At 43.2% G+C, this 25,497-nt stretch overlaps 1 protein-coding gene across 3 annotated transcripts in view; it reads right to left on the reverse strand.

Annotated features, from left to right (window-relative positions):
• ANKDD1A (ankyrin repeat and death domain containing 1A) overlaps positions 1 to 25,497 on the reverse strand; it is a 115,886-nt gene that overhangs the window by 11,565 nt on the left and 78,824 nt on the right. For all 3 annotated transcript variants that reach the window (XM_089656665.1, XM_089656667.1, XM_089656666.1), the window contains 6 exons: positions 23,560 to 23,658; positions 16,176 to 16,274; positions 7,520 to 7,618; positions 4,040 to 4,138; positions 2,678 to 2,776; positions 2,495 to 2,590 (listed from right to left, as the gene is read on the reverse strand). In XM_089656665.1, coding sequence (XP_089512791.1) covers positions 2,495 to 2,590; positions 2,678 to 2,776; positions 4,040 to 4,138; positions 7,520 to 7,618; positions 16,176 to 16,274; positions 23,560 to 23,658 — 591 coding nt within the window. The remainder of the gene's footprint in view (positions 1 to 2,494; positions 2,591 to 2,677; positions 2,777 to 4,039; positions 4,139 to 7,519; positions 7,619 to 16,175; positions 16,275 to 23,559; positions 23,659 to 25,497) is intronic.

The following is a 25,497-nucleotide window of genomic DNA, read 5'->3' on the forward strand; positions in this document are numbered from 1 at the left end:
ACAATTTCTCCCTACTGGACAGCCTGCAAAGAATCTGAAGTCTCCTCTGCTATGTCTGATATCAGGCCTTCTTGGGTGGTTGGAGGTGTCACAGGGGGTGTAGGGTCAAGTCAACAGCAACCTCTGCAAAGCTTAATAATACAGTGACTGATATGTATTATCTTCACATGCACCCAGACTTTCCATGTTTAAATTGCTTCATAAGGTCCCCTAATGGGGCCCCTTCCACATGCCTGATGAAGGGGTCCTTGCATGACTCCGAAACGTTGCCTTGCTGTAACTATGTGATCGTTCATTAAAACTTCTGGACCCATATTGGTGATCCTCGGTGTGCTGGTGACATTCTCCCTTCCACCATAGCTGACACATGGGCTGCTATGGCTATTCTTAAGCCACTGCTCCACCTGAATGACCGTTCAGATGACTGGATCCATATCACAACTTCCCTCCCAACCACCTGTATGAAAACGTGCACGAGCACGAAACGCATAAGGGAGGAGCCTAGCAGTTGTGACGTCACACCGCTGAGGCCGCATGGAAGTCGTTATTGACGAGCCTCCAAGGTGGAGTTTCCCCAGTTCTTACTGTGTTTCCATCCAGTGGTCTATGAGATCTGACGAGATGTCCCTGGATACTGTGAGAGAGGTCCGAAGTTACCTTGCATGCCGAACGTGTGCCAGATGATTTCCACCATCCTTATCCATACCCAGATGACCATGACGGGATATTATTAACTCAACAATGTGCTTTTAAATTGCGCTTCTGGTGAGTGCAATCACATTACCAGCTTCAGTCACGGCTTTCGCCAACACGGATCACATTATTGCTGGGCTTTATAAATATATGTCAAAAATCACTCAAGTCACTTTATTACATCCGATTTACATTTGTTCGTTCACTTTGTCAGTACGTCAACTTTGGATGATTCACTTTTTTGATCACTTATAGTGCTACAAGGCGCCTGCACTAATTTCACCTTATTGTCCTTTAGCGCTGCATATCTGTTTACATATTTATTTAGAGGGTAAGAGGTTTCACCTTTATGCAAGCAGCTTGATACCCAGCGCTCGCTTGTATCCTTTAATAATATGCAGAGCAATAAGGCTCCATGCACACGGGGCGTTTTAACCACTTCCAGTCCGGACACTTTTACCCCCTTCCTGTCCAGGCCAATTTTCAGCTTTCAGCACTATCACACTTTGAATGACAATTGCGCGGTCATGCAACACTGTACCCATATGAATTTTTTAGCATTTTTTTGAGACAGATAAAACTTTATTTTGGTGATACTTATTCACCACTGGGGATTTTTATTTTGTTTGCTATGTAAATGAAAAAGTCCCAAAATTTTGAAAAAAGTGTTTTTTTTATAAAAAATAAATAATATTTCATCATAAATCTTGGCCAAAATGTATTCAGTTATCTTTTTAGTAAAAAAAAAATAACCAAATTAGTTTATAATCCAAAAATTATAATTTTTAAACATTTTTTTCTACATTTTTATTTAATTTTTTTATATTATTATTTATATACTGTCACCCAGCAGTACATTGTCACAATGGTGACACTGTACTACTTGTGGGGGGTGATGAAGATTTTTTTTTTTTTTTTACACTGATTGCTTTTACACCCATAAAGGCTGTAAAAGCAATCATTTCTTCTTCTCTCTGGCTGCATTCCTGCAGCCATTGAGAACTACTGTGTGAGCTGGGATTGGTCACAGCTTGTCACATTGTACAAGGCTGTTGTGAATAGCCCTGTACCATGTGATCTCTGTGATCATTCAGTTTGCACTAGTAGTAAGCAATGATGTCAGAAGTGACATCTTGCTTACTACTCTGCATGTCATCACTGATTGGCCAATCAGTGATCACATGATCAGGACCTCGCACAGAGGTCCCGTACGACGATCGGTGTTCCACTGTGTCCGGAGGACACAGCAGGCACCGGATCGCGGTGCTGCGTGCTCCCAGGGAGCGCGCACAAGCAGGGTGCGGGAAGGCTGTTTATAAACGGCCACTCACCCCTGCACTGCCACCGTCCGGCCGTTTATATACAACGGCCGGACGGGAGGTGGTTAATAACGCCGGTAACGTTAGCTGTGTAAAGTCACGTTAAACACGTGAGTTTTTTAGCGGTTTTGTATTAGCATTTAGCAGCGTTTATTTGCATTTGCGGTTTTTAGAGGTTTTTTTTTTTAGTAAAAAAAAAAAAAAAAAAAGAAAAAAAGCAAAAAATGCTGATTTACCACGTTTTTCAGCATTAGAGCGTTTTTCCAGCTAAAAAACTCCTCTAGAAACCCACTAGTCCTGTTTTTTTCTTTCCAGCCAAAAAACGCTGATTCCAGTCTATGTGTGAATGGACACATAGGATAACATGCTGGGGGGTTTACTGGCTGTAGAAAAAAACGTCAAAAGCCAAAAACAGCCGCTGTAAAAACATCCCGTGTGCGTGAGGACTTCTACATAATATAAATGCAGAGCGGATTCTGTACCTTCTCCCATTTGTAGAACCTGTCTGCCTTGACGATCATATCTGCCAGGTTTATGTGATTTCCTCGAGCAGCCACGTCAAGAGACGTTTTTCCTTGCTGGAATGGAGAACATAGTCACTGTAGGAGATCTGTGTAAACCAATCCTATGGTGTCACTCTATTATCTTTTGACATTTTTTTATACCTTGTCCTGTAGCTTCAGATTTACACCTGCAATGAGTATCATTTCCGCCATGTCCTGCCGTCCATGTTCTGCCGCAATATGAAGAGGAGTCTGCAACCTCTGCGAGGACAACAAAGCCATGAGAACCAGATGTGAATAAATGTCATCCTTACCATTAAAGTGGTTATAAAGCCTAAACATTTTTTTCCTTGCATTAGTCTAGATTCACACCTATGCGTTTTCCACTGCCTTTTACGGAGATACACAGTACAGTCCATTTAACATGATTTCCTTTGGGACAGGTTCACATCTCCGCGTGTTCACCCGGTGTGTTTTTTTGGAAAGGGTCAGGGACTTTTTGAACCGAAAAACTTTGCGATTTTTGATTCTATAGACTTCAATGGAGATGCTGCAGAGAAGCATGTAGTGTGTTTTTTGATGCAGTTTTTATGTGTTTTTGATGCATTTTCTATGCGTTTTAATCTGCCTAGCAACAAGTAAAACAAAAACCGCAAAATGCATCAAAAACACAAAATGCACCGCAAAACCAGATCAAACGTAAACTGCATAGGTGTGAACCTAGCCTTACGCTAAAAATGCTTAACTCAGGTTTTACCTTTACAGACTCAAAAAAGATGAAACTACAAATCCAATTTTATCTCAATGAATGGATTTGTCTTTCAGATCTAAAGCCGATATCTTTATTCCAGTGTGGGGCTATTTCACACTTCTGTGTGGGAATCAGGGGCGTCCCTAGGCAGGTGTGAGGGGTGCGCGCCGCACTGGGTGTCACCTACCGTGCGGGGTGACACCGGACCCACTCCATAAAAAGGTAAGTTGTAAAGGATGGATGGGATCTGCGGATTGAGCATAATGGATTGGACTCCGATCCATTATGCTCCCCAATTCGCAGATCCCATCCATCCTGGGGGGATCGTGGGCTTGTTTTACAACTTACCTTTTTGTGGAGCGGGTCCGGTGTCACCACGTATAGGTTGCATGCAGACGATGCCCACAGGATGGATCGGATCTGTGGATTGGGGAGCATAATGGATCGGACTCCGATCCATTATGCTCAATCCGCAGATCCGATCCATCCTGCCGGAATCGTCGGGGGGGGGGGGGGGGACGTGTTATCGCACCGGGTGACACCAACCCTAAGGACGCCCCTGGTGGGAATACTTCAATTCAAGCTTTACTTGAGGTTTCTTCATTGCTCTTTCACTGCATTATGAAGCGTCAAGCATCAAATTTGCTGCAAGTCACATTTTATGTAGTGCATGTCATCTCAACAACAAGGTGCGTACTTCCTCACTGACACCAACATCTGGTATTTTAACAGGTAACATAACACAAAGGAGAGCCAACAGTCACAAAACTTACATAATCTGTGAGATCCAGGTCACATTCACAGTCAATGAAAAGCTTCACCATAGCTGGGAAATTCTGCAGGACTGCGATGTGCAGAGCACTTGATTTTTGCTGGAGGAAGAATTCAGTGATTACTATTATACAGGATTTATATAGAACCAAGAGTTTGCACAGCGTTTTTCAAAATGAAGGTAGACATTGCAACAGAGGGCCCTGCTTGTTAGAGTTTACAATCTAAGAGATTAGACAAGAATCCTTTGATTAGGCAAGAATTCAATGATTAGACAAGAATTCAATGATCAGACAAGAATCCTTTGATTAGACAAGAATTCAATGATCAGACAAGAATTCAATGATCAGACAAGAATTCAATGATCAGACAAGAATTCAATGATCAGACAAGAATGCAATGATTAGACAAGAATGCAATGATTAGACAAGAATCCATTGATTAGACAAGAATTCAATGATTAGACAAGAATTCAATGATTAGACAAGAATGCAATGATTAGACAAGAATGCAATGATTAGACAAGAATCCATTGATTAGACAAGAATTCAATGATTAGACAAGAATTCAATGATTAGACAAGAATTCAATGATTAGACAAGAATCCAACGATTAGACAAGAATCCATTGATTAGACAAGAATCCTTTGATTAGATGAATTCAATGATTAGACAAGAATCCATTGATTAGACAAGAATCCTTTGATTAGACAAGAATCCAATGATTAGACAAGAATCCATTGATTAGACAACAATTAATTGACTAGACAAAAAGTTCACTGATTAAGGCGGCCATACACGGGTCGAATTCAGGAAGACTTTTCTTTCGAAAATCTTTTTTAAGAATTTTCATTCGAATATCATACCATTAATAAGCCACAGCAACTGCCAATTTTCAAGCGGCCATCGAATTTGTGTGATCGGGTATGTTGGAAATTTTTCAAAATACGAATGAATTTCTAATCAATGATGGGAGAATCATGTGAGGAATGTAATTGAAAGAGAAATGAGCGTGAGCTGTGACCTAGAAAGAAAAAAAATTCTTGGCCACGAAAATTCTTTTATATAGGAACATGAGGTGAACTTAAAGGCTTGGTTGGTCGAATTTCAAAATCAATGGTGGTACCATCGCATTACAAAAGGAAAGAAATTTGCAGGTTTTCTAAAGAAAATGAGTTTGGAATTCGACTCATGTATGACCTGTAATAGACTAGAATCCAATCATAACACAAGAATCCGTTAATTAGAGAAGAATCCATTGATTAGACTAGAATCCATTGATTAGACAATAATTCATTGATTAGACTAGAATTGATTGATTAGACTAGAATTGATTGATTAGACTAGATTGAATAGACAAGAATCCATTAATTAGACAAGAATCCATTGATTACACAGGAATTCATTGATTAGCCAAGAATCCATTGGTTAGCCAAGAATCCATTGGTTAGCCAAGAATCCATTGGTTAGCCAAGAATCCATTGGTTAGCCAAGAATCCATTGGTTAGCCAAGAATCCATTGGTTAGACAAGAATCCATTGGTTAGACAAGAATCCATTGGTTAGCCAAGAATCCATTGGTTAGACAAGAATCCATTGGTTAGCCAAGAATCCATTGGTTAGACAAGAATCCATTGTTAGACAAGAATCCATTGGTTAGCCAAGAATCCATTGGTTAGACAAGAATCCATTGGTTAGACAAGAATCCATTGGTTAGACAAGAATCCATTGGTTAGACAAGAATCCATTGGTTACACAAAAAAACTGCGATTAGACAAGAATTCAGTGATTAGACTAGAATCCATTAATTAATTAGATTAGAATCCATTAGACAAGAATCCATTGATTAGAAAAGAATTCAGTGATTAGACTAGAATCCATCGATTATACAAGAATTCCTTTATTAGACTAGAATCCATTAATTAGACAAGAATTCAATGATTAGACTAGAATCCATTAATTAATTAGATTAGAATTAATTAGTTAGACAAGAATTCATTGATTAGACAAGAATCCATGAGTTAGACAAGAATCCATGAGTTAGACAAGAATCCATGAGTTAGACAAGAATCCATGAGTTAGACAAGAATCCATGAGTTAGACAAGAATCCATGAGTTAGACAAGAATCCATGAGTTAGACAAGAATCCATGAGTTAGACAAGAATCCATGAGTTAGACAAGAATCCATGAGTTAGACAAGAATCCATGAGTTAGACAAGAATCCATGAGTTAGACAAGAATCCATGAGTTAGACTAGAATCCATTAATTAGACTAGAATCCATTAACTAGACTAGAATTCATTAATTAGACTAGAATCCATTAATTAATTAGATTAGAATTCATTAGTTAGACAAGAATCCATGAGTTAGACAAGAATCCATGAGTTAGACAAGAATCCATGAGTTAGACAAGAATCCATGAGTTAGACAAGAATCCATGAGTTAGACAAGAATCCATGAGTTAGACAAGAATCCATTAATTAGACTAGAATCCATTAATTAGACTAGAATCCATTAACTAGACTAGAATTCATTGATTAGTCAAGAATCCATTGATTAGACAAGAATTAATAAAATTCATCAGCAATTTATTAGAACACATTGTTGAAAATAGTAAGGTGGTGGTGGTGGGCTAGTAAAAGTAATTCACAATTAGCCACTTTAGGATCTTGGCTGTAGCTTGCACACCCTACGATCGTTTCTTGCTTGGTGCAGGCCTGTAGGTTATAAATGCTGTGCCATTTATTAGCTGGACAGCTGAGGCCTTAGAGTAATGGAACTGCTTAGAATCTTAGCCATTACATATGTCATTTCCTATTCTACATTCTATGTGGATATATTCTTACACGCAACAGGATCTAACATTGCTGAAGTTGGCTGGCCTTTGACTACTGAAGCAGTTTTTCTTTGTAATGGAAAAAAATCACTATTAAACATTAAATGTCTATCAAGCATATGAATAATAGTATCTGCTGGAGACAGAGTATCATTGAGGAGTTACCCTTGCAGAGTGGGGAGGTTCCATGCAATGGTAATTTTTATGTCCTGCCTGGAGAGGGGCTTTAAGTTCGTGACAGGGTCACTTTAGAGATGACGAATGGTTATACTCTCTCCACTAGGACATACCAAGACTTTTCTCTCCAGTATGGCAAATACTTGGATTCACCATATGTGCGGTTAAAGGAGGTTTCCCATTTTTATGGAGGAATGGACACAATAGCTTATTGGACATTTTCCAAAATATTAAAAAATAATTCTGTTCATAGATGAGGGTTCAAATGCTGATAATGGCTCTGGACTAAACACCTACATTGGATGATTGTTGCCTGGATTGGAAATATTGGGTCCTATCTCAGCTGACTGACCATCCTCTGATAGATAATGTATAGGACCCCTAGTGCTTACAAAGATTCATAACCCCAGTCAACAACTTGAACTTTGCTTGCTCAAAAGGATACATCGGATAACATGCTCACTACTCACATTGTTTACTGCATTGATATTAATTCCTGCATCAATGAGAGTCCTCGCAATGTCCTCCAGTCCGTGGAAAGCACAATAGTGAAGGATGTTCATTCCTTTCTGTGAAAAGAATAATGCAGAGTATACATTGGTTCCTGCAATCAGCTTGTGCATACAGATAATTTGAAGACATTATCATAAGCATTATTCGATGTTACATTTTTTTTCCAACATACCGGTAATTTCATTCAGGGGTCTTAAAACTATCTAAACAAAGGTCCAATATACTGTTCTTCAGACCTCAAGGGGGCTGGACTGACTGTGGCCAAGGGGAGTAGAAAATGCCATCCACAATCTCTCTGGCTTGGTGGTCAGTTGAAGTAAAAAAATTACATAGCGCCTTTGGTCAGCAGGAAGAAAAATAGTGCCCCATCATTGGTATTAGTGGGAGGAATAGTGCCCCATCATTGGTGTCAGTGGGAGGAATAGTGCCCCATCATTGGTGTCAGTGGGAGGAATAGTGCCCCATCATTGGTATCAGTGGGAGGAATAGTGCTCCATCATTGGTATCAGTGGGAGGAATAGTGCCCCATCATTGGTATTAGTGGGAGGAATAGTGCCCCATCATTGGTATTAGTGGGAGGAATAGTGCCCCATCATTGGTATCAGTGGGAGGAATAGTGCCCCATCATTGGTATCAGTGGGGGGAAAAGTGCCCCATCATTGGTATCAATGGGTGGAATAGTGCCCCATCATTGGTATCAATGGGTGGAATAGTGCCCCATCATTGGTATCAATGGGTGGAATAGTGCCCCATCATTGGTATCAGTGGGGGGAAAAGTGCCCCATCATTGGTATCAATGGGTGGAATAGTGCCCCATCATTGGTATCAGTGGGAGGAATAGTGCCCCATCATTGGTATCAGTGGGAGGAATAGTGCTCCATCATTGGTATTAGTGGGAGGAATAGTGCCCCATCATTGGTATTAGTGGGAGGAATAGTGCCCCATCATTGGTATCAGTGGGAGGAATAGTGCTCCATCATTGGTATTAGTGGGAGGAATAGTGCCCCATCATTGGTATTAGTGGGAGGAATAGTGTCCCATCATTGGTATCAGTGGGGGGAATAGTGCCCCATCATTGGTATCAATGGGTGGAATAGTGCCCCATCATTGGTATCAGTGGGAGGAATAGTGTCCCAGCATTGGTGTCAGTGGGAGGAATAGTGCCCCCTCAAAGGAGTCAGTGGGAGGAATAGTGCCCCATCATTGGTATCAATGGGTGGAATAGTGCCCCATCATTGGTATCAGTGGGAGGAATAGTGCCCCATCATTGGTATCAGTGGGAGGAATAGTGCCTCATCATTGGTATCAGTGGGAGGAATAGTGCCCCATCATCAGTATTAGTGGGAGGAATAGTGCCCCATCATTGGTATCAGTGGGAGGAATAGTGCCCCATCATCGGTATTAGTGGGAGGAATAGTGCCCCATCATTGGTATCAGTGGGAGGAATAGTGCCCCATCATTGGTATCAGTGGGAGGTATAGTGCCCCATAATTGGTATCAGTGGGAGGAATAGTGCCCCATCATTGATATCAGATGGAAGAATAGTGCCCCATCCCTGGCATTAGTGGAGGAATAGTGTCCCAGCATTGGTGTCAGTGGGAGAAATAGTGCCCCCTCAAAGGAGTCAGTGGGAGGAATAGTACCCCATCATTGGTATTAATGGGAGGAATAGTGTCCCATCATTGGTATTAGTGGGAGGAATTGTGTCTCATCATTGGTATTACTGGGAAGAGTAGTGCCCCATCATTGGTATTAGTGGGATGAGTAGTGCCCCATCATTGGTATTAGTGGGATGAATAGTGCCCCATCATTGATATCAGTGGAAGGAATTGTGTCTCATCATTGGTATTAGTGGGAGGGGTAGTGCCCCATCATTGGTATCAGTGGGAGGAATAGTGCCCCATCATTGATATTAGCGGGAGGAATAGTGCCCCATCATTGGTATTAGTGGGAGGAATAGTGCCCCATCATTGGTGTCAGTGGGAGGAATAGTGCCCCATCATTGGTGTCAGTGGGAGGAATAGTGCCCCATCATTGGTATCAGTGGGAGGAATAGTGCTCCATCATTGGTATTAGTGGGAGGAATAGTGCCCCATCATTGGTATTAGTGGGAGGAATAGTGCCCCATCATTGGTGTTAGTGGGAGGAATAGTGCCCCATCATTGGTGTCAGTGGGAGGAATAGTGCCCCATCATTGGTGTCAGTGGGAGGAATAGTGCCCCATCATTGGTGTCAGTGGGAGGAATAGTGCCCCATCATTGGTGTCAGTGGGAGGAATAGTGCTCCATCATTGGTATCAGTGGGAGGAATAGTGCTCCATCATTGGTATTAGTGGGAGGAATAGTGCCCCATCATTGGTATTAGTGGGAGGAATAGTGCCCCATCATTGGTATCAGTGGGAGGAATAGTGCTCCATCATTGGTATTAGTGGGAGGAATAGTGCCCCATCATTGGTATTAGTGGGAGGAATAGTGTCCCATCATTGGTATCAGTGGGGGGAATAGTGCCCCATCATTGGTATCAATGGGTGGAATAGTGCCCCATCATTGGTATCAGTGGGAGGAATAGTGTCCCAGCATTGGTGTCAGTGGGAGGAATAGTGCCCCCTCAAAGGAGTCAGTGGGAGGAATAGTACCCCATCATTGGTATTAATGGGAGGAATAGTGTCCCATCATTGGTATTAGTGGGAGGAATTGTGTCTCATCATTGGTATTACTGGGAAGAGTAGTGCTCCATCATTGGTATTACTGGGAAGAGTAGTGCCCCATCATTGGTATTACTGGGAAGAGTAGTGCCCCATCATTGGTATTAGTGGGAAGAGTAGTGCCCCATCATTGATATCAGTGGAAGGAATTGTGTCTCATCATTGGTATTAGTGGGAGGGGTAGTGCCCCATCATTGGTATTAGTGGGAAGAATAGTGCCCCATTATTGGTGTCAGTGGGAGGAATAGTGCCCCATCATAGGCATGAGTGGAAGGAATAGTGCCCCATCATTGGTATCAGTGGGAGGAATAGTGCCCCATCATTGATATTAGCGGGAGGAATAGTGCCCCATCATTGATATTAGCGGGAGGAATAGTGTCCCATCATTGGTGTCAGTGGGAGGAATAGTGCCCCATCATTGGTATTAGTGGGAGGAATAGTGCCCCATCATTGGTGACAGTGGGAGGAATAGTGCTCCATCATTGGTATTAGTGGGAGAAATAGTGCCCCATGATTGGTATTAGTGGGAGGAATAGTGCACCATCATTGGTATAAGTGGGGGGAATAGTGCACCATCATTGGTATCAATGGGTGGAATAGTGCCCCATCATTGGTATCAGTGGGAGGAATAGCTCCTCATCATTGGTATCAGTTGGAGGAATAGTGCCCCATCATCAGTATTAGTGGGAGGAATAGTGCCCCATCATCGGTATTAGTGGGAGGAATAGTGCCCCATCATTGATATCAGATGGAAGAATAGTGCCCCATCCCTGGCATTAGTGGAGGAATAGTGTCCCAGAATTGGTGTCAGTGGGAGGAATAGTGCCCCCTCAAAGGTGTCAGTAGGAGGAATAGTACCCCATCATTGGTATTAATGGGAGGAATAGTGTCCCATCATTGGTATTAGTGGGAGGAATTGTGTCTCATCATTGGTATTACTGGGAAGAGTAGTGCCCCATCATTGGTATTAGGGGGATGAATAGTGCCCCATCATTGATATCAGTGGAAGGAATTGTGTCTCATCATTGGTATTAGTGGGAGAGGTAGTACCCCATCATTGGTATTAGTGGGAGGGGTAGTGCCCCATCATTGGTATTAGTGGGAAGAATAGTGCCCCATCAAAGGCATGAGTGGAAGGAATAGTGCCCCATCATTGGTATCAGTGGGAGGAATAGTGCCCCATCATTGGTATCAGTGGGAGGAATAGTGCCCCATCATTGGTGTCAGTGGGAGGAATAGTGCCCCATCATTGGTATCAGTGGGAGGAATAGTGCCCCATCATTGGTATCAGTGGGAGGAATAGTGCTCCATCATTGGTATTAGTGGGAGGAATAGTGCCATATCATTGGTATTAGTGGGAGGAATAGTGCCCCATCATTGGTGTCAGTGGGAGGAATAGTGCCCCATCATTGGTATCAGTGGGAGAAATAGTGCTCCATCATTGGTATTAGTGGGAGGAATAGTGCCCCATCATTGGTATCAGTGGAGGGAATAGTGCCCCATCATTGGTATCAGTGGGAGGAATAGCTCCCCATCATTGGTATCAGTGGGGGGAATAGTGCCACATCATTGGTGTCAGTGGGGGGAATAGTGCCCCATCATTGGTGTCAGTGGGGGGAATAGTGCCCCATCATTGGTGTCAGTGGGAGGAATAGTGCCCCATCATTGGCATTAGTTTGAGGAATAGCTCCTCATCATTGGTATCAATGGGTGGAATAGTGCCCCATCATTGGTATCAGTGGGAGGAATAGCTCCTCATCATTGGTATCAGTGGGAGGAATAGTGCCCCATCATCAGCATCAGTGGGAGGAATAGTGCCCCATCATTGGTGTCAGTGGGAGGAATAGTGCCCCATCATTGGTATCAGTGGGAGGAATAGTGCTCCATCATTGGTATTAGTGGGAGGAATAGTGCCCCATCATTGGTATCAATGGGTGGAATAGTGCCCCATCATTGGTATCAGTGGGAGGAATAGCTCCCCATCATTGGTATCAGTGGGGGGAATAGTGCCCCATCATTGGTGTCAGTGGGGGGAATAGTGCCCCATCATTGGTGTCAGTGGGGGGAATAGTGCCCCATCATTGGTATCAGTGGGGGGAATAGTGCCCCATCATTGGTGTCAGTGGGAGGAATAGTGCCTCATCATTGGCATTAGTGGGAGGAATTGTGCCCCATCATCAGCATCAGTGGGAGGAATAGAACCACAGCATCGGTATTAGTGGGAGGAATAGTGCCCCATCATCGGTATTAGTGGGAGGAATAGTGCCCCATCATTGGTATCAGATGGAAGAATAGTGCCCCATCCCTGGCATTAGTGGAGGAATAGTGCCCCCTCAATGGTGTCAGTGGGAGGAATAGTACCCCATCATTGGTATTAGTGGGATGAATAGTGCCCCATCATTGATATCAGTGGAAGGAATTGTGTCTCATCATTGGTATTAGTGGGAGGGGTAGTGCCCCATCATTGGTATTAGTGGGAAGAATAGTGCCCCATCATTGGTGTCAGTGGGAGGAATAGTGCCCCATCATAGGCATGAGTGGAAGGAATAGTGCCCCATCATTGGTATCAGTGGGAGGAACAGTGCCCCATCATTGATATTAGCAGGAGGAATAGTGTCCCATCATTGGCATCAGTAGGAGGAATAGTGCCCCATCATTGGTATCAGTGGGAGGAATAGTGACCCATCGTTGGTATCAGTAAGAGGAATAGTGCCCCATCATTGGTATCAGTGGGAGGAATAGTGCCCCATCATTGGTATCAGTGGGAGGAATAGTGAACCATCGTTGGTATCAGTGGGAGAAATAGTGACCCATCGTTGGTATCAGTGGGAGGAATAGTGCCCCATCGTTGGTATCAGTGGGAGGAATAGTGACCCATTATTGGTATCAGTGGGAGGAATAGTGCCCCATCATTGGTGTCAGTGGGAGGAATAGTCCCCATCATTGGTATCAGTGGGAGGAATACTGACCCATCATTGGTATCAGTGGGAGGACTAGTGACCCATCATTGGTATCTGTGGGAGGACTAGTGACCCATCATTGGTATCTGTGGGAGGACTAGTGACCCATCATTGGTATCTGTGGGAGGACTAGTGACCCATCATTGGTATCTGTGGGAGGACTAGTGACCCATCATTGGTATCTGTGGGAGGAATACTGACCCATCATTGGTATCAGTGGGAGGACTAGTGACCCATCATTGGTATCAGTGGGGGGAATAGTGACCCATCATTGGTATCAGTGGGAGGACTAGTGACCCATCATTGGTATCAGTGGGAGGACTAGTGACCCATCATTGGTATCAGTGGGAGGACTAGTGACCCATCATTGGTATCAGTGGGAGGACTAGTGACCCATCATTGGTATCAGTGGGAGGACGAGTGACCCATTCTTTTTTTCGTATCACACTTTTTCCTGAAGTGGAGGAGGATATAAAATATTTACTGGTTAAAGGCTATACATTCTCAAAGTGTAATAGTTTACTGGCAGATAGTAATGGTCACTTAACTTCTATCTGTCTAAAGGATGATCTATTTCAAGAAGACACATTGTTAAAGACACAGTCAATACCAGGTTACAAAGATCAGATCAGAGATCAGAGCCATAAAAGTGCTGGAAATTTCATTACATTCCAAAAATAACTATTTTCTGTACCCTCTGTAATTAATTTATTAATCACCCCCTCCCTCCCCCCTTTTAAATATTCAGATTTTGTTGCTTTGCAGCCTGAAATGAAGACAGACACCATTTTTGTTTTATCCAGCAGTATTTACACTAAGATCTAAAACCAACAAGTTGGAAACAAAATAAAAAAAGAAATAAACAGAACCTGCATTCTACAGTCCAGTGCCGACATACAACAATTCCCTAGACCAGTGGTTCTCAACCTTGGTAAGACCAGGGCCTGGTAAATTCTTCCAAAACCTTCCATTCCCCAACAACAAAAAAAGTTTATATTCTCAAAATAACAGTATTGGAATACAAATATATATTTTGAAAGGTTTGAAGGCTCTGGATGGAGTTGGATATCACTGGGGGGGGGGGGGAATAGGGGTTCTGGAGGCAAGTAGAGGACTCTACGGCCAACTTGGTGTCCCTGTAGGGAATGAAGTTTCTGGCGGGAGCTGGGGAACTTTGCAGGGGCAATGTGGGGGCTGGGGGGCACAGTGGCAGGGCTGGGAGGCAGTGTGAGAGGTTTTGGTTACTGAGAGCTCTTAGCGGGTCTGAGGGCACTGAGAGAGGTTAATGAGCGCTATGGGCCTTTATGGGAGTTGGGAGGCACTGTGGAAGGTTGTTCTGTACTGAGGGCTCATAGGGGGCCTTGGTTCACTGTGAGAGATTGAGGGGTACTATGGGCCATTATGGGAGCTGGGAGGCACTGTGGGAGGTTGTTGGGTACTGAGGGCTCTTAGGGGGTCTGGGGGCACTGCGAGAGGTTAAGCAGCACTATGGGCCTTTATGGGAGTTGTAAGGCACTGTGGGAGGTTGTTGGGTACTGAAGGCTCATAGTGGGCTTTCGTTGACTGCTAGAGATTGAGGGTCACTATGGGCCATTATGAGAGCTGGGAGGCACTGTGGAAAGTTGTTGGGTACTGAGGGCTCTTAGGGGGCCTTGGTTCACTGCTAGAGATTGAGGGGTACTATGGGCCAGTATGGAAGCTGGGAGGAGCTGCGGGATGTTAGATGTTTGTAGCTAGCTAGAAGGCCAGGAGGAGGCAGGTCAGGCAGTGGGACACGACCCGGTGGTTGAGGACCACTGCCCTAGAGGACCTGAGTTCAACAGCGCTGCCCTGTATTTTTTAATGTAGTTCAGAAAATGAAGGATTTATTTTATTTATTATTTGTTCTAGTAGGGGAGACCAGATATAGCGAATGCAGGGTCCGGGGAGAGCAGATATAGCGAATGCAGGGTCCGGGGAGAGCAGATATAGCGAATGCAGGGTCCGGGGAGAGCAGATATAGCGAATGCAGGGTCCGGGGAGAGCAGATATAGCGAATGCAGGGTCCGGGGAGAGCAGATATAGCGAATGCAGGGTCCGGGGAGAGCAGATATAGCGAATGCAGGGTCCGGGGAGAGCAGATATAGCGAATGCAGGGTCCGGGGAGAGCAGATATAGCGAATGCGGGGTCTGGGGAGAGCAGATATAGTGAATGCGGGGTCTGGGGAGAGCAGATATAGTGAATGCGGGGTCTGGGGAGAGCAGATATAGTGAATGCGGGGTCCGGGGAGACCAGATATAGTAAATGCGGGTTCCGGGGAGACCAGATATAGTGAATGCAGGGTCCGGGGAGACCAGATATAGTGAATGCAGGGTCCGGGGAGACCAGATATAGTGAATGCAGGGTCTGGGGAGACCAGATATAGTGAATGCAGGGTCCGGGGAGACCAGATATAGTGAATGCAGGGTCCGGGGAGACCAGATATAGTGAATGCAGGGTCCGGGGAGACCAGATATAGTGAATGCAGGTTCCGGGAGACCAGATATAGTGAATGCAGAGTCCGGGGAGACCAGATATAGTGAATGCAGGGTCCGGGGAGACCAGATATAGTGAATGCAGGGTCCGGGGAGACCAGATATAGTGAATGCAGGGTCCGGGGAGACCAGATATAGTGAATGCAGGGTCCGGGGAGACCAGATATAGTGAATGCAGGGTCCGGGGAGACCAGATATAGTGAATGCAGGGTCTGGGGTTAAGGAACACTTTAAGGATGAGGGCTGAACTGCTCCAATGTGGGTGGTGGAGAAGGGGAGATTCCTTTTTGCTTCACTATGCCCCTGCCAGAATTGGTGGAGCACTCTTTATACCAACATATTTCATACTGAAACATCCCAAATTGTAGAGCTGCACCACAGAGAAAGCATTCAAAAAATTTTGTCTATATTGTCCTCTCAGACAGATCACATTACCTCGTTCTGCATGTTGACATCACTCCCAGCTTCCAGCAAAATTCTAATGCAGTCAAAGTGCCCTCCTTCTGTAGCCATATGCAAAGCTGTATTCCCCTCCTACAGACATATAATAGGAAGATTTACATTGTTAGGTTGAAAAAAGACCATTTAGTTCAACCAACAGAAAAAAGTAAAAAATACACAGTAAACCTCCATATACACAATCCTATACCTAGAGTTGATCCAGACAAAGGCAATAAACAAACAATAAAGCATGATCTAATTTCTTACAGTGGGGAACAATAAAACATCTTTCCTATCCTTCCTGATGCCCCCCGGAAGCAATTGGATATTCCTGGATCTACAATCCCTGGTGTTATTACACCATAAATCTCAATATCCAGTTATATTTTGAACATTTAGAAATGCATTCAGCTCTTTTTTAGAACAATTTAATGACCTGGCCAGAACTAGTTCTTGAGGGAGTCTATTCCACATTTTCACAGCTCTTACTGTGAAGAAGCCTTTCTGTGTGTGGAGGTGAAATCTCTTTTCCTCCAGACATACGGAGAGCTCCCTTGTCTTCTGTAACAACCTGACAGTGAATAACTCAAACACCAAGTTCACTACATGGACCACCTATGTATATACATGTATACATGGAAATCCTATCCCCTCTTATGTATTATACATGGAGATCATATCCCCCCCTTATGTATTATACATGGAGATCATATCCCCTCTTATGTATTATACATGGAGATCATATCCCCCCCTTATGTATTATACATGGAGATCATATCCCCTCTTATGTATTATACATGGAGATCATATCCCCCCTTATGTATTATACATGGAGATCATATCCCCCCCTTATGTATTATACATGGAGATCATATCCCCCCCTTATGTATTATACATGGAGATCATATCCCCTCTTATGTATTATACATGGAGATCATATCCCCTCTTATGTATTATACATGGTGATCATATCCCCCCTTATGTATTATACATGGAGATCATATCCCCCCTTATGTGTTATACATGGAGATCATATCCCCCCTTATGTATTATACATGGAGATCATATCCCCCCGTATCTATTATACATGGTGATCATACCCCCCTTATGTATTATACATGGAGATCATATCCCCCCTTATGTATTATACATGGAGATCATATCCCCCTTATGTATTATACATGGAGATCATATCCCCCCGTATGTATTATACATGGTGATCATATCCCCCCTTATGTATTATACATGGAAATCCTATCCCCTCTTATGTATTATACATGGAGATCATATCCCCCTTATGTATTATACATGGAGATCATATCCCCCCTTATGTATTATACATGGAGATCATATCCCCCCTTATGTATTATACATGGAGATCATATCCCCCTTATGTATTATACATGGAGATCATACCCCCCCCTTATGTATTATACATGGAGATCATATCCCCCTTATGTATTATACATGGAGATCATATCCCCCCTTATGTATTATACATGGAGATCATATCCCCCCTTATGTATTATACATGGAGATCATATCCCCCTTATGTATTATACATGGAGATCATATCCCCCTTATGTATTATACATGGAGATCATATCCCCCCTTATTTATTATACATGGAGATCATATCCCCCCGTATGTATTATACATGGAGATCATATCCCCCCTTATGTATTATACATGGAGATCATATCCCCCCCTTATGTATTATACATGGAGATCATATCCCCCCCTTATGTATTATACATGGAGATCATATCCCCCCTTATGTATTATACATGGAGATCATATCCCCCCTTATGTATTATACATGGAGATCATATCCCCCCTTAATCTCCTCTTCTCGAGAGAGAATAAATTCAGTTCCTCTAATCTTTCCTCATAGCTGAGCTCCTCCATTCCTTTTATCAGTTTGGTTGCCCTTCTCTGTACTTTCTCCAGTTCCCTGATAACATTTTTGTAAACCAGAGCCCAGAACTGAAAACTGAACTGCATATTCCAGATGAGGGGTTACTTATGATTTGTACAGATGATGTATCTCTCTCTCTCTGGTGTCTACGCCTCTTTTACACAAGAAAGGATTTGGCAAGCTTTAGAGACTGCAGCCTGGCATTGTGTGCCATTATTAAGTCTATGATCTCATAATAGAATCATTTCAGAAACTGCAAAAGGCTCTGCGCATTACACAATACTGACTGCAGCACATCATCACGGACCTGTCATCTAACACAATGGAGGTTCTATTCATAGACAGGTTTTTCCACTTAGAGGTCTGCCAGCCATGTCTTCATACTACCTCTATAGAAGCATTCCATGGCTTGGCTTTGTCATTAGATATTGTTGAACAATATCCGAAACAATGTATTATGGGACAGCGATCAGTTAACACTGAACGTGCTACTCTTGTCCAAAAAAGAAAAAAAACGCACCATAGCACACAGGACATGTGCAGCATATCCCTCTGCCATGCCCCTCCCCCCTCTCAATTTCCACAAATCTACAATACTCAGCTATGGATACGAAGCATACATACAGCAGCCCCAGCTGTCAAAAGAACTGTTTGGCTCAGAGTTTGTCAACCCACTTAACCCCTCGCCCTCCAGAGGATTTACCCCCTCCCCCTTCCTGACCAGGCCATTTTTTGCGTTACGGCGCTGCGTTACTTTAACTGACAATTGCGCGGTCATGCAACGCTGCACCCAAATGAAATTTGCGTCTTTTTTCTCCCAGGAATTGAGCTTTCTTTCAGTGGTATTTGCTTGTCTGTGCATTTCTAATTTTTGCACTATAAAAACAAAAGACCAACAATTTTGAGAAAAAAAAAAAATATTTTGACTTTTTGCTATTAAACATGTCCAGAAAAAAAATAAAAATAAATAAATTTTGTCATAAATTTAGGCGAAAGTGTATTCTGCTCCATGTCTTTGCTCAAAAAAATCCTGATACGTGTAAATTAATTGGTTTACGTCAAAGTTATAGCGTTTACAAATGGCGGTATAGATACTGGAATTTTTTTATACTAGTAATGGCGGCGATCAGCGACTTATTGCGGGAATGCGGCAGGCATTCTGACACTGGGGGGGAGAACTGTCAATGACATCCCTAGTGACACCAATACAGTGATCAGTGCCGGTGATTGACAGTTGAGGTCGCCAATGGCGGCGCGGGTAGGGAGCGCGCACCCCCTACCCAGAACTGCAAAATCACTGACATATACGTGCTTTTGCGCATCCCTGCTGCTGCGTAGCAGTATTTCTGCTATAGGGTGGCAGGAAAGTGGTTAATAGAGAGTAACAATGTTTGCAAACATTGTTCAGAGAGGAGATGCCCAGGTTCACACCAAATCCGACTTTGAAACTGTGTGACTTCACTTTAAGTCGCATGCCAGTGCTATTTTAGGTGTGACTTGGAAGACATCCATATAGGAGTAATAATTTCTCCTTCTCTCTGGCTGCATTCCTGCAGCCATTGAGAAATACTGTGAGAGCTGTGATTGGTCACAGCTTGTCACATGGTATAAAGCTGTTGTGAATAGCCCTGTAACATGTGATCTTGGTGATCATTCACAGATTTCACTAGTAGAAAACAATGTCAGGAAATGACATCTTATTTACTGTGGTCACTGATTGGCCAATCAGGGATCACATGAATTGGGACCTCACACAGAGGTCCCATACAGCAATCTGTGTCCACCGGATGTAGCGGGCACAGATCACAGTGCTGTGCGCTCCCAAGGAGCGTGCAGAGGCAATGGATGCGGGGGGACGTTTAGAAACATTCCCCCGCATCAGCAGTGCTCTTGTCTGGCCGTTTATTGGCATGGGCCGGACAGGAAGAGGTTAAAACAACTCTGAATGAAGGTTCTGAGGAAGCACATATGCGAAACGCATTGAGTTTTTTTTTAATATTGGAATTAAAAGAACATTATGTCTATGTGGAACAATGTTTGTATATATGACTGATGACTGTATATTGGTTTTAATGGATATTTGTTTTGTCCTTTAAATTAGTGTAATACATCTTTTTAGAAAATGTGTTGGTACATTTTTTGTTTTTTTCTTGGATTACATTGTTTATAAACATTGATCAGACAGGAGATAATGAGATACAAAGTAACATTGTTTATAAACATTGTTCAGACGGGAGATCGAGAGATACAAAGTAACATTGTTTAGAAACATTGTTCAGACGGGACATAGAGAGATACAAAGTTACAATGTTTATAAATATTGTTCAGGTGGGGGAAAGAGAGATATGACAGGGAATAAAGAGATACAAAGTAACATTGTTTATAAACATTGCTCAGATGGGAAATGGAGAGATACAAGTAACACTGTTTAGAAACATTGTTCAGACGGGAGATAGATACAAAGTAACATTGTTTATAAACATTGATCAGGCGTGAGATAGATACAAAGTTACAATGTTTTTAAACATTGTTCAGGTGGGGGATAGAGAGATAAGATGGGATAAAGATATATATAAAGTAACATTGTTTATAAACATTGTTCAGACGGGAAATAGAAATACAAGTAACATTGTTTATAAACATTGTTCAGACGGGGGATAGAGAAACACAAATTAACATTGTTTATAAACATTGTTCAGACGGGAGATGTATACAAAGTAACATTGTTTATAAACATCGTTCAGACGGGACATAGATACAAAGTAACATTGTTTATAAACATTGTTCAGACAGGGATAGAGAGATACAAAGTAACACTGTTTATAAACCGTGTTCAGACGGGAGATAGATACAAAGTAAAATTGTTTAGAAACATTGTTCAGACGGGAGATACAGAGATACAAAGTAACACTGTTTATAAACATTGATCAGACGGGACATAGAGAGATACAAAGTTACAATGTTTATAAATATTGTTCAGGTGGGGCATAGAGAGATACGACAGGGAATAAAGACATACAAAGTAACATTGTTTATAAACATTGCTTAGATGGGAGACAGAAAGATACAAAGTAACATTGTTTAGAAACATTGTTCAGGTGGGGGATAGAGAGATACGACAGAGGATAGAGAGAAAGAAAGTTACATTGTTTATAAACATTGTTCAGGTGGGGGATAGAGAGATACAAAGTTACATTGTTTAGACATAAGACAGTAACATTGCTACTTTTGTATCTACTCTTTTTCTTCCATCTACAGAAGGCTGAGTGTCCATCTGCAGATGCTGTCAGTAAAGCCACTTTCACATGACACAGACTCCGCCCTGATCAGCAGAGGATCCTCCCCCCATAAGGGGTGTACAGGAGGGAAATGTTTAAACGAGATTTGATAATTTATGAACACACAAGCAGGGGCGGACTGACAACTCATGGGGCCCCCGGGCAATAAGGGATCATGGGGCCCGTGTCCTTGCCCACACTCAAACCACACCCAAAAAAGCCTGTGAAAGGTAGCAGGGGCATCTCATGGGACCCCCTACTGACCCCGGGCCCTTGGGCAGTGCCCGAGTTCTCGAATGGTCAGTCCGCCCCTGCACACAAGACTTGTGCAGAACCCTATAGGGAAGTTAATTGCAGCATTTTAGAATTTGCAGAAGAAACATTTGTCTACAAGTAGAGATGGAAGTATAACAAGTATACATAAAAGACGCCACAAGTCATGTTGGCCCCTCCCCTTCACCAGCAATGTATGGGATACAGTTATATAATCCTGAGCCCGGGTTCACACCAATGCGGTGCGGGAAACGCTGCTAATCCTGTGCGTTTCCCACACCGCACTGCAATCGCCTCACGCTCATGCGATCTGGTGCGGGTGTTAATAAATTAATGACACCCTGAAACAGATTGCAAAACACGGTGCGATTGCCAGAAATCGCATCGCATGGGTGTTCTAACACAAAGTGTATGGCTCAGATCACACCACAAGGACATTTACATGTCATTCGCACAGGGACGTGGTGTGATTCTTCTGTGTCCTGCACTGCAGAGTGTGAACCGCCTATGACACCAATGTTGGGGGTTATTATTGCAGTCACTGACACCAATGTTGGGGGTTATTATTGCAGTCACTGACACCAATGTTGGGGGTTATTATTGCAGTCACTGACACCAATCTTGGGGGTTATTTTTGCAGTCACTGACACCAATCTTGGGGGTTATTATTGCAGTCACTGACACCAATGTTGGGGGTTCATTTAGCAGTTACTGACACCAATGTTGGGGGTTATTATTGCAGTCACTGACACCAGTGCCGGGGTTATTATTGCAGTCACTGACAGTAATGTTGGGGGTTATTATTGCAATCACTGACACCAAAGCTGGGGGTCATTATTGCAGTCACTGACACTAATGTTGGGAGTTATTATTGCAGTCACTGACACCAAGGTTGGAAGTTATTATTGAAGTCCCTGACACCAATGTTGGGAGTTATTATTGCAGTCACTGACACCAATGTTGAGGGTCATTTTTCACTCATTGACACCAATGTTGGGGGTTATTATTGCAGTCACTGACATCAATTTTGGGGGTTATTAATGCAGTCACTGACACCAGTGCTGGGGTTTGTTATTGGCGTCATTGACACCAATGTTGGGGGTTATTATTGCAGTCACTGACACCAATGTTAGGAGTTGTTATTGCAGTCACTGATACCAATGTTGAGGGTCATTTTTCACTCATTGACACCAATGTTGGGGGTTATTATTGCAGTCACTGACATCAATTTTGGGGGTTATTATTGCAGTCACTGACACCAGTAATGGGGTTTGTTATTTGCGTCATTGACACTATGCTGGGGGTTATTACTGGCGTCATTGACACTATGCTGGGGGTTATTACTGGCGTCATTGACACTATGCTGGGGGTTATTACTGGCGTCATTGACACTATGCTGGGGATTATTACTGGCGTCATTGACACTATGCTGGGGGTTATTATTGGTGTCATTGACACTATGCTGGGGGTTATTATTGGTGTCATTGACACTATGCTGGGGGTTATTATTGCACAATCTAGTTTATAGCACCAAATGTACTATGTATGTAATATTCTTTTATTTTTAATTGAAAATGTGAAGTAGACATTTTGTTTTCTATATCTGACACTCCTAATTTTTTTACAAACATTTTTCGGCACACTAGGCTCAAAAGCTTGCCTCACCCAATATACTTAATGAACCAATAAAATGCATCACAGCAGAACAGAGCAGAAATGAAAGCCTGGAAGGGCCGGTGTGTACTATGCCGCAGGTTGTTGCCCCTAGGGACTGATCCAGCTTTGGGCAAATAATGAATGCAGCCTCCAGGGGCGCCCTTCTGCTTTGCTGTGTAGTGCTTGCCTATGGGTGACATGGGATTTGATGAGAAGATGAATGAATGGCTCTGAACACGCAGAGTTCACATACCAGATTGGTGTCATTCAGCTCCACTCCGGTTTCCACAATTTTCTGCAGGACGTCCGCGTGGCCATTCTTAGCTGCCAGATGGAGAGCCGTGTTGTCCTCCTGAAATTCAGAGAGATATGATCACAGTGACACCACAAGGAAGCCAATGGAAAAATGATTATGTAGTAGGGTAGTGCTGCATGGCCTCCAGTCCAAGAACTCAGTCCTATCAGTTTATTAAAGGGAGGAGCTGACTGTACGTGAGCACCACAAACCAAAAAACACCGAAAATTCACAGCAAACCCCCCCCCATCCATCCATAGAGACATCGAAAAGTGACGGCAGGAAAAGACCGAGTGGTCCATCGAGTCTGCTGGTTTTTTGGGTATTTTTTTGGGAGGGGGAGGGTTGTTTTTTGTCTGTTCGTTTTTTTGTGTTTTTTTGGGGGGAGAAGGTTGGTTTCTTTTTGTTTTTTGTGGGGTTTTTTTTGTTTATTTGTGGGTTTTTTGTGTGATTTGTGGGGGGTTTTTTGTTTGATTTGTGGGGGTTTTTTTGTTTGATTTGTGGGGGGTTTTTTGTGTGATTTGTGGGGGTTTTTTTGTTTGATTTGTGGGGGGTTTTTTGTTTGATTTGTCGGGGGGGTTTTTTGTGGGTTTTTTTATTACTTTTTTTTGTCTAGATCAGGGGTCTCCAAACTTTCAAGACAAGGGGCCAGTTTACTGTCCTTCAGACTTTACGGGGGCCATCGAAGGTAGAAAATGTTCCTGCATCAGTTGGAGTAAATAACGCCCCATCTTTGGTGTCAGTGAGTGGAACTGTGCCCGATTATTGGTGACATTGGTAGGCATTATGCCCCACCGTTGGTCTCACTGGGCCCCATTGTTGGTATCATTAGAAGGAACTCTGCCCCATTGTTGTTGTCATTGGTAGGAACTGTGCTCCATCATTGGTGTCATTGGGCCCTATTGTTGGTGTCATTGGTAGGAACGGTGCCCTATAACTGGAGTCCTTAGCAGGAATTGCGCCCCATTGTTGGTGTCATTTGAGGCATTGTGCCTCATCACTGGTGTCATTGGGAGGAATTGTGCTTTATCATTGTTGTCATTGGTCCCCATTGTTGGTGTCATTGGGAGGAACTGTGCCCCATTGTGTAGGATATTTGCCCCATCATTGGTTTCAATAGGCCCCATTGTTGGTATCATTAGGAGGAACTCTGTCCCATTGTTGTTGTCATTGGTAGGAATTGTGTCCTATCATTGATGTCATTGGGCCCTATTGTTGGTGTCATTGGGAGGAACTGTGCCCTATAACTGGAGTCCTTAGCAGGAATTGTGGCCCCATTTTTGGTGTCATTGGCAGGCATTGTGGCTCATCACTGGTGTCATTGGGAGGAATTGTGCCTTATCATTGTTGTCATTGGTCCCCATTGTTGGTATCATTGGGTAGGAATCTTGCCCCATCATTGGTGTCATTAGACCCCATTGTTGGTATCATTGGGAGGAACTGTGCCCCATCGTTGGCACCATTGTGTAGGAATTTTTGGCGCATCATTGGGCTCCATTGTTGGTGGCATTGGGAGGAACTGTACCCCATTGTTGGTGTCATTAGGAGGAATAGTGCCCCTTCGATGGTGTCCGTGAATTAATAGTGTCCCAAGGGCTGAATAAAGGCAAGCAAAGGGCCACAGTTTGGAGACCACTGGTCTAGATCTATGATTGTCCCAGGAATGATTGAAGCTATTTACTGTTGTCTGGCTCACTACCTCTGCTGGAGGTTTATTCCCGGCATCTACTACTCTTTCAGTAAATTAGTACTTTCTGTAGTTCTGAACTTTCCTCCAGTCAGTTGGAGGTCCCCGTGTTCTTGATTTTGATTTCGTGTTGAAAACACTTCCCTCCTGAACAGTATTCACCCCCTTGATGTATTTAAAGGTTTCCATCATGTCTCCCCTTTCCCTTC

The sequence above is a fragment of the Staurois parvus genome, unplaced genomic scaffold (assembly GCF_062004578.1).
Source record: "Staurois parvus isolate SC_StPar_1 unplaced genomic scaffold, SC_StPar_1.0 ptg000927l, whole genome shotgun sequence".
Taxonomy (NCBI): Eukaryota; Metazoa; Chordata; class Amphibia; order Anura; family Ranidae; genus Staurois; species Staurois parvus.